Source organism: Barbatula barbatula (assembly GCF_947034865.1).
Source record: "Barbatula barbatula genome assembly, chromosome: 11".
NCBI classification, from domain to species: Eukaryota; Metazoa; Chordata; class Actinopteri; order Cypriniformes; family Nemacheilidae; genus Barbatula; species Barbatula barbatula.
This window is the reverse complement of record NC_136774.1, coordinates 13,447,669-13,458,434: the sequence shown is the minus strand read 5'-3', so window position 1 is coordinate 13,458,434 and position 10,766 is coordinate 13,447,669. Positions and strand designations below refer to the sequence as shown.

General features: G+C 36.1%; 1 protein-coding gene across 3 annotated transcripts; it reads right to left on the bottom strand.

The window, feature by feature from the left end:
* Positions 1-47: 47 nt before the first annotated feature.
* slc20a1a (solute carrier family 20 member 1a) lies at positions 48-7,151 on the bottom strand. Of its 3 annotated transcripts, XM_079467981.1 has the most exons (12): positions 6,997-7,117; positions 5,801-5,931; positions 5,280-5,661; positions 4,722-4,862; positions 4,163-4,248; positions 3,930-4,026; positions 2,861-2,980; positions 2,458-2,667; positions 1,446-1,941; positions 1,162-1,347; positions 738-822; positions 48-645 (listed from the first exon to the last, which is right to left on the bottom strand). In XM_079467981.1, exons 3-12 carry the CDS (start codon positions 5,626-5,628, stop codon positions 481-483), a joined length of 1,935 nt encoding a protein of 644 aa, XP_079324107.1. In that variant the 5' UTR covers positions 5,629-5,661; positions 5,801-5,931; positions 6,997-7,117; the 3' UTR covers positions 48-480. The 3 variants fall into 3 exon arrangements, with proteins under 3 accessions (XP_079324107.1, XP_079324106.1, XP_079324108.1); XM_079467980.1 differs by having other exon boundaries at positions 5,280-5,931; positions 6,997-7,151; XM_079467982.1 differs by lacking the exon at positions 5,801-5,931 and having other exon boundaries at positions 6,997-7,108.
* Between the last annotated feature and the right edge of the window lie 3,615 nt (positions 7,152-10,766).

The following is a 10,766-nucleotide window of genomic DNA, read 5'->3' as shown; positions in this document are numbered from 1 at the left end:
AACTGTGGTGTAATTCTTATTCAGAGATGGAAATATGCACACAGATGTCAGAACAAACATTATTTATTTTATATGTCATGCATGCATAGTCTTTTATAAATAAAACATGGAAAATTATTTCTACAATTTATACTTTATATTCTTAGTCTTCAAAATGTCAAAAGTTTAAACAAAAATGTAGTCTAACCTAAACAACATTTTTCTTTCTTAAAAATGTTAAATCGAGGCCCCCAAATATTACATAAACATTCTCATATTAAATGTTTCACAGATTTTACCAGTCAAGAAAAAATGCTTTTTTGTGTAATCACTTGAAAAAAAAACAAGTGTGCTGTGACAACTGACACTTGATTTATTATACAGTACATATGATGGAACTGAATGAAGGGACATTCCATAAAAATACAACTTTTACCCGAAGGCCCAATTTTGCAAAACAATAAAAGTATTTACATGAAGAGCAAGGTTTAACATCAATATTTAGGTCAAAGGCAGTATAACAAAGTAAAAGAGTGCCATTATAGCAGCACTTAAGAGACCAGAAATTGGCACAGTCACAAACCACGCAATAAATATATTCCGGAACAAATGCCAGTCAACTGCCTTTCTGGAGCGAAGCCAACCAACAGACACCACTGATCCAACCTGTGCAGGCACACACAAAGAAGATAATACAAATGTAAGCATATCAGTATTTTGAGAATCAAATACAATTTGATCTACCAGAAGTGACCAACCTTGCAATGAGTGGTGCTGACTGGTAGTCCAATGTTGGAAGCAACAACTACAGTTATGGCAGAGGCGAGCTCAATGCTAAACCCACTGCGAGAGAAACATTATAATTACAATAAGTACCGTAAACATCATTCCATATAACACTGCGCTTCTTGAAGAGAAAAAAGTACCGTGCAATTGTCAAAATGTCATAATACCAAAGCCAGTAGAAGACAAATATTCTATGTAAAAGAGAAAATTACTGCTCTGCTGCTTGGGGGAATTTCCATGCGACTAGAAGTGCTGTTGAACTGTTTGTTTACATTGCAGAGATATGAAAGTGGGAACCTGGTCATTAAGCCTCATGAGAACTACAGTGATGTATGATCCCACAGATAAACACTCTTATCAGTTTCAGTATGAATCTGAGCATTAGCTGTTTGTTACCTGGAGGGAGTGATGGGGGTCAGATCTTTGCCCATGGTTTGCATGACCCTACGACCCCAAATCCAAAGACCTGTGCAGATACCCACTCCGCCATAAAGGAGCAACCAAACTGGTGTGGGAGCATCGGATGCTACAGAAGCATTTTCATAAATGAGCCAGAGAGCAACTAGAGGGCCAATTGCATTACTGTAAAAAAAGGAATGATAGATAATGTAAGGTTATCACTGAATTCTATTTTATGGGATTTTAAGGTCTACACCACTTGCAAATTCAAATGAATATACCTGACGTCATTTCCACCATGAGCAAATGATCCAAAGCAGGCGGTTAAAATCTGCAGGAACTGGAAGAGCATGGCCACCTCTGGTTTGTCTATCTCGAGCTCATCCATCTCCTGTTCCAGCGAGTCCGTTCTGGCCTCAGCATCTCCCACCTCCTCTGCTAGAGCATCATCACTCACACCATCTTCTCCATCAGCCACAGCGGTACAGTAACTGTTATAACTGTCATACCGTGTACGCCTTTTCTCTCCGTCCAGTCCAGTCCGGCTTTCTTCACCCTCTTTTAAGGACCCGTGTATTCCGTAGATGGCCATGGTGTAAGATGTATAACTGTTGTTACGGCGAATGGGCTTTTCTCCATTCTCTCCCATACATTCACCGACCTTTGCCAGGTGAAGTTTGTGTAGTAGATCCTTGTAGATTCCAGAGTCCTTGTGTACGGTGTGAAACTGGTTTCCGGATAGGTCTGGTATGGGCATTCCACCATTGCCATTTAAAACTACAACGGAGGAGCAAATAATTTAAAGGACTGTATGGCCAAGTCAAAAGAAGGTTTAATGATCCAATGCACAATTATTTGGAGGAGAAAGAAGCATTTTAAAGCAAAAACATATTGTTGCATTTTTGGATAAACTATTTTATTAAGAATAAAAAACCCTACACACAGCAGCTTTAAAGGAACGATTCCACCAAAAATAAAAATCAAGTTGTTCCAAATCTTGTTTGTTCTTATGAACACAGAGAAAGATATTTGGAAGAATAATTATATTAAAATTAGCTTTTTAAATGTCTTTGTTCTTTTGAACACAAAATAATATATCTTTAAGAATGTAGGAAAAAAAACAGATCTGGGACACTTTTGACTACCATTGTAATTTGGTTAGTCAATGGTTGTCAATAAATGTACACAGATTTGGAACAACTCGAAGGGTGAGTAAATGATGACAGAAGTTTTTGGGGTGAACTGTCCTTTTAACTACAATTCATAAATTGTGTATCATATCAAGAGGCTGACCATGGTTGCAATCCAGGTCTTTGGTGTCAAACTCTTTGCTGTCCAGATCAGTTTCAGCCGAACCACCGATGTCAAAGGCCACCTTGTTGCTGTCAGCAGGTGGTGTCTGTGGAACAGGAGAGTAGCTTCGGATTGGGTGTGCGAGTACACCATTAGAGGCTAGTTTCTGATCCACCAATGCTGTTCCACTCTTGTCGGCCAAACTCTGAGCTGATAGATCAGAAACACATTACATTAACAGAAGGAACCTTAGGGTTATTTGGCATATTTGTTACTTGCTATGCATCACACACACTTTTATTTTAATTCAAACATTTTGTTTACTTAGATAAAGTATATTATTCCTCATGGTTGATAACATAAAATCAGTGAGGAAATTGACAGAAAGAGTATAAAAACATACTTTTCATCTTCTTTTTCAACTGTGGACACACAATAAACCAGACCACCAAAGCAGTTAGCAGAGCACAACCCAGTGAGATGAGTAAAGTTCCCCACCATGGTACCTTGTCGAATCCCAACACTGTAGAAAATAAAAACACAAAACAATTGCAAGTGCTATATCTAAATTTGCATTAGCATACCTTCTAATGCTGTACAAAAGAAGCATGTTGTGGAGAGGTAAAAATAGGTGACGGAACAGTGACAAGAAGGAACAAAAATGAATAACATTCAGCTTCTCTAAACAATGACAGCATGTTTTTAATCCAAAATGAAGTCTGGTTTTGGTCAACGTGTTGATGAAACACTGCTGTGAGATAAGCAAACAGTCGCACAATTTGCTCCGTTACACAAGGTGAAAATGGGTGACTTTCCAGCAAAGGTCCTTTTTATCATTAAAACATATTAAAAGGAAAGTTCATTTTCAGTTCCTTTGAAAGATAACACCCACTTTCTCTGACAGTATCGTGCAGGCTTATGTGCATGGCACAGCAGATAACCAGGAAGTATGGGGTCCTGCAGTCCACTGATTAGTGTACACTACAAACTCTAGGACAACTTTTGGCGCACAGCAGCCTTTTTATCTTTAGGACATTGTGATCCCCTGAACTTTGCATAGAAGTTCAGGTTGTTGAACTTGGGCCAAAATCCTATTTCATAATAGCATTAAACCAGCAAGAATCTATACATACAGCTACATGTTTTAACATCGCAACCACACAACTAAATATTCATTTGTATGTACAAGCAGAATATAATACAGTCCAATCAACAATAACAAGCAGAATAAAAAATAACTAGCATATTTTGGTTTTAATGCAGGGATTATGTTTAAATCAGTTTTAAAGTAATAGTTTAAATTATTTTATCATTTACTTTCCCTCAAGTCATTCCAACAGTAGTTGTATGATGGTACTGTGTGTGTTCTTACCATCGGTACACACATACTATAGACATCCCTTTTTATATATAGAATTAACAAATGCATGTGTACAAAGTTAAGGAAGTGATTGAGAAGCGTTTCATCTTACTTGGTGCTCCAGTAAACATGATGGAGAACAGATTGATTCCCATAGTAACAGCATAGAATACTGGTAATGCTTTTAAACCATTGGGACCTGGATCCTCCTGGAACACATGGAAATATTGCTGATCAGCACATGGCAACATGCAGTTTGTGCTTTCTTTATTGACAGTAACAAGAGATTGTGAAGTAACAGACACAGATACTTTATTTAAAAGATGAGGTAAGTTAACTCTTTACCTTATTCAAGATGAACTTGCGCACAAAGTAGAACAAAATGGCAGACATGATGCCAGAAAGTAGAGGAGAGAGAAACCAAGAGGCAACTGAAAAAAAAACATGAAGGTCTTAATGACAAATCATGCTGTTGTCCTGTCTAACAAATATGAATTAGAAATCCAGACAATTATATGATTTTCTTTTGGCCCAAGTGTTTTTAGGGCTGCTTTGTATCAACAAACTACCAAAGGTCACTAGGGATACTAAGCTCTGAATGTGACCGTTTCCTGTGTGAATGGTCCAAAATATTCTGTTCCTTGAATAGATCATGTTTGGGTCATGTGACTCAAAAGAATAACAACAAAATGAAATCAAAAGAATGATAACACCAGAAGATCCTTAATTAATCATGTAACGATGGCTTAACTTCTTAATATTTCTGGGGTCACACATTTTAGCTCTACACGTGGGAAAATACCATAATTTTTCAGTAGACCGCCTGATAAATCTGGCAAAAAAAATGTAATCTTACTAAGCACGCTTACGCAAAATCTGGAAAATACTCAGCAATTTCCCATACCAATACGAAGCAACTCCAGCCATTTGACCCCCTGATGACCCCTAGCGACCATGGAAAAGCCGATCGTGGCGCCTACGATGCAATGCGTTCCAGATATGGGGAGTTTCAAGAAGGAAGCAGTGAGCTGCCAAACTGCAGATCCTGCACCAGACAAAAACAAACATATGACAAATATGTCACAACAACATGTTAAAAATCTTCCTAGGTGACCAAGAAAACTAAAATGAATAAATATTAACTTCTAAATATTTTATAATACTTTAACTAAATGAAAATGTGAAATGTTGGGTCAGGAACAAGCGGAGGTATTAAAATTATTAGCTGAATAAATAAATACTAAATAATAACATATACTTAATAATGAATATACAAACTGGACTAAAGCCAAAGTAAATTCTACTTAGAAGCATAAAACAATAAATACAAAAATAATAAAATTACAAATGCACATAACAACATTACTTAAAACCTAAAACTGCCATGAAACCACATTTTAGTTTAAAATATTTTTTGAGATTCACGTTAACTAAAGCAAAAAATGTTGATAGTCATACTCACCAAACATAGCGCTGATGGATCCAGCCATAAGCACAGCCTCTGAGCCGTTGTACATCTGAACATCGATGATGCCTGACCGGATGGTCTGACTGACCTTGGCCCCCAAAAGCATGGCACCCACTGTCTCAAAGATGGTGGCCAAGACACATGCCTGGCGCAGGGTCACCACCCCAGAGCCCACGGCTGTACCGAATGAGTTGGCTACATCATTTGCACCCACAGAAAACGCCAGGATAAAAGCGATGATGAAGCCCAGCACGAGCAGCCAGAGGAATTCAGACATGTCTGTCTGTGTGGCCACCGTTAGCATGGTAACAGTAGCTAGGGATGGTAGTGTAGTGGATTCCATCACTGTTACTTTAGTGTGACTCTTTTGCTTTCACTTAAAGATTTGAAAAACAATCCAAGCAATGGGTATTAATGAGGTATTTATTTGTAAATAAATAAATAAATATAAAGATTTTTTTCCTTTTAAATAAAGGAGACAACAATAAAAGATCTACACCCTGTTCTCTCTCTACCTGCGGTCAAATGAATCTGAAAGTACAACTGCTAGCTACATATACTAGCATCTGTCTGGGTTCTGCATTGGCTCTGGGTGGCTACACAGATATCCATTGTGGACTAGGTCTTAGTGGAAATGGATGGTATTCTGGAAAACATATGGTGTGGGTGTTTTAGCTTCAAGTACTGACTTTGAAAAGCACAAAACAGAAACAACACTCTTAAAATAAAACTACACAGCTCTTTATGTGCGTAAACGTATTTTGGGTGCAAAATAACTTCAGATCATGAACTAGTTTACACAACTCAATAAATAAATAAATAAATTATGAAATGGATAATGGTGACATGTTTAAAACAATTAACATAATTCAATGCAATAGACCACATGTATGCACATAAAACCTTAATAAAGAATATTTCAATCCTGCCGTTTCTGCTAAAACTGCAGAATTTCATGTTACAAACCAATGACACAACACACTATAATGATGATATTCAAAACATTAACTTTTTGCAATACTATGCAACTGTTTTACTCCACCTCACGTGGCTAAAACATAAATACATCAGTTTTTCATAACTTGGATTATTTCGGTATTTCTTTTTTTAGACTACTAATGTCAACCATAAAACAAATATTTGGTTTTCTAAAGATGATTTGGGGGAACTAAAGCTTTTCAGTGTGCCAGCGTGCCAACTAAACAAAGTGTTATATTAATTCCGTGAAAGAGGCTTAATAATGCTTAATTAAGCGTGTGATTTGATTGAAAGCCTAAATATATATATATATATATATATATATCCATGGCAACTTTGTAACACACATTACATAAGTGGCTAGACATCAGAGTACATTCAGCTCTATACAAACACATACTGTAGAATCTACAATGTAGATGAATAACCTGCGTTACACACCGTTATGTTTCTTAAATGTTTAAAATGCAACTAGGTGTGCTTTCCTCTCAATATTTGACCCATTTAAACTTTTACATAATGTATTCTGCCGACTACACAAACATTTCGTATCTTGTCAATTAAATGTCAAATACAGCACAGTGTAAACACACGTGTTCACGCGCACGAGCTGGCCTAACTTGTACAATGTCAAGAGATGGACGGTAAACGATCCAACAGGTTTAATTAATGCGTGATTAGAAATAACCACAATTAAACGCATTTACATGAGATAAATTCACGTAATACTCACCAAATTCGCGGTCTTGAATGAAGTTATCGCTTGTATTGATTCACAAACTGAGAAATGTTCTCTCGACCGAAAACTTTACAAGCTCGTTTAAGTTTAACCTCACGATTCTACTAACTCTATCCTGCCTGTTATATATTATTACCAGAGGAGGAGGGAGAGGGAACCACACCCCCACAGCGGATCATGGGACTGTTGAACTTTTAATGTTTAGCCAAGTTTGCACGAAATAACGGATTATATTTCATCCACTTCGTACACTTAAATGTTCGTCTTAGAGTAACCATATTCTATTCAGGTACAGTTATGGGCTACAAAAGATATAATATTATATTTATATTATTCTACAAGATTTTAGCTGCTTATTACGGCCCTTCCTTGGCCAGAACTGATGGGCAGAAAGTGAAAATAAAATTTTCTTAAATCCGAGGCTCAAAAAATACATAAATATATGAATCAAAGTATATTTTTAGGTTAGATAGTGTTCTCAATAACATTAAGCCAGGGACAGGATGTTCACTTTGTTACAAAAATACTTTCATTATTCTACACACATGGAAACCGTGTTAATCCAGAACCACTGTTATTAATTTCAATAATGAATACATCCATGTATGAGTTACTAATAAACACATTTTGTTCATCAAAGACAGACCTTCTGCAGTCAGCAACATTGCCATGACTGAAACGGTACGATGGACACTGAACTGCTGACATCTTTCTATTTGTAAATATTCACCTGTTTCAAAGTGATGGGGAGTACGATTGATATGGAAAATGTCATCTCAGCTCAAATAAAGGAAGTGGCATGTTTTGGGATCAAACTTTGAACTCCATTTGGGAACACTGGTGGTTTTGACCCAGTGACTGTCAACAGTTTGTCCATGTCAGAATCCTCCACAGATCTTTACCTTCATTACTGTACTTTTTGAAGCCCTAGAAATATAATTTGAATGTATCAAACTAGGGACTTAATAAAACGAATGCTTTTTTAAAACTACAAACTATAATCAACTAAACAGATTTGTGTATATTATGTGATCTAGCAATAATACACAGTGCTCATTGTATTATGCAGGAGATTAATATGAATATAAAGATTATGTTTGTTTTAACACTTTGTTCATGTTTACTCAATCGCAGAGTCGTGAGGAATTTTCCCTGCAGGATTTTTTGTTTCCACACAAACTCCTGGCCTCAGTTGTGACCACAGTCAGCTCCATGTGAAAGACAGAAAGATCTGGATCATTGCCAGGCCAAAATTAAATAAGACAGTTCTTACAATTGTGCGAGCCACAAGGTCTGACACTCCTCTAAAGCAGAGACAAAATTTAGCAGATGTTATAACAACTAATTTCATGGTTCTGTTGATTAATCAGCCTTGGCATTTTAAAGAAGCCCAATTTACTTCTATGAAATCTTCAATCATAACAATTGCGAACCTGTACTGTGGTCATTCACTTTATCTCTGTTTGAGAAAATGTTCAGTAGAATGAAAAACGAGGCATACAGTGGTAGCTTTGTTTTTCACCAAAACCACACGCTTAAAGTTGTATTTAAACTTGACGGGTAGAAAAACAGGAAAGGCATCGTCAGACTAAATAGTTTGGTTTTGCAGCCTGTCTCACCCACATACTGTATGTCTGCAGGCTGCTCGCTGATTCCACTAATAGGTTAGCAGAAGCCTTGATAAAAAACCTGTTTTCTTCCTGCTCCCTATAAGGCTGCTGAACTGGGTGATATATATTTCTAAAGGCCAATTTTGGTAAATCTCCCATAAACAGAATGTGTGGTTGAATTAAAATATAAGATGATCTGAGATCTGAAAAAACATCATCACTATTAACTTGTCGTTTTGGAGAATTAATAGTAATATCAATTATGAATATTCATTACAAAAATAAATATTATTTTAAAAATCACCTATATCTGGAGTGCTTGCCTTTGGCATTTTTATAATGCCTCATAAAGTAAGATTTCAGACCAAATCACAGTCTTTTGAATAATGAATGTTTGCAACACTGTTCAATTATAGCATTACTACGAAATACAATGTGTGTTTACAAGGTATTCCATATGCAAAGTGGTTAGGCCGACAGGAGGTTGGTTTATGACTCATAAAGCCTGATTATTTCCACAATGCAACGCCCCACAATGACATTTGTACTGACTAAATAAAGTGCCCCTCCCTTAAGTCAATTACATGCAATTTTACAAAGCCTGTTAATTATATACATAAAGTGCACAATAGGTAGCTTAAAATGAATTGGAGATACTAAACAGCACGTAAAAATGTAAATAAGAGATTATGTTGAAATACAACCTTTACAAAAACATCACTTATCAAAGATAATGACACGAGAATGGTTGTGGTAGGTCAGAACAACTGTAAACTCAAAAGGAAAGAGAAGTTAAAACATCACTTGTGTGCCTTAATTATCTTCCAAGATTAATCTTATCTGTATAGTGTACAATAAAACTGACATATCCAGTGCAGGTTTAATTGTTCAACGTACTGTTGTATACATTTTTTCTTGGTTTTGACAGTGAAAGATTGTGGTGATTTCCCTGTGTGTAAACAAGACTATTTAAACAACAGTTCAGCAATCAAAAGATAGAAACAAGTTTGTCCTTGCCCGAGGCAAAGCAACACCATTCCCTAGAGTCAAAACCCATCTGAGCATCTCTCACCAATAAATCTAGTCAGAAACCATTTCAAAATAGTGCACAAGTAGGTTTAAAAATAACCTATACTGCAGCAAATATAGGCTTGCAATATACATGAATGCATCTGGTAAAAAAAATTATGAATAAAAAACATGACCTAGCACAAAGTTCTATCAGTTTAACTAACGAGCATTTTTAAACATATTTGGATCTTTTATTCACAATACAGGCCTAGCATTTAACAAAGGCAAGGTGCTGTCACAAACTATTATATTGAGGGTGTGCAAAAGGCAAAAGACAGTTAATGAATTAAATCACGAGTCACCTCAATTTACTGACACATTGATTAGTCATATTCATTTCTACTGATTTAAACTAAAAGCCATATTTAAACCACTTGCAAGAGATGTACAACAGGCACAGTCTGCTTCAAGCAAACTGGATTAAGAAAGTTGTCATGCTTGAACTGAAGCAGCAAACTATATTATTTGCCTGGACTTTTTTTGTTCTCTGACAATTTGATTGAAATGAGGTATTTTTCGAATTCTTTCATGAAAACAAAAAAGAGAGGTTTGTTTACCTTTCAAAAATGTAGATTGATGAATGTGGAACTTAGAAAGTAACAAAACTAGTTACAGTAATAACATGAAATGTACCTTTCTTGGACTGATCGTAGTCAACAAAACCAGTACCACATCCTTCCAACATAACACACAATCAATATATATTTCATTCCAAATAAATCCTAAAGTTTCCAAAACATTTTAGTAGAATGCAAAAAAAGATGAGCATCACAGAACGAGCAGGTAATTAGCAGGGTAGCACTTATTATTATTTTTTAAAGAGATTTATTTTACCTCTATTGTTTAAGAAAAAAGAATGCGGAAGCATCCACACTTTTAACAGCAGATGTTACTTCCTACATTGTCCCAGTAAGAAAGTACAGATGGTAAAGTAACAATATAGAGGAATATAGAGAATGGATTAACCTATTTTTTTTAAAGGATATGTTGTGGGGGCTTTTTGCCTATAATTTGAAAGGGCAGTGGAGAACAGAAAGGAAAGCAACGGATAGAGACAGTGGGACCGTCAAAGGATGCTCGAGA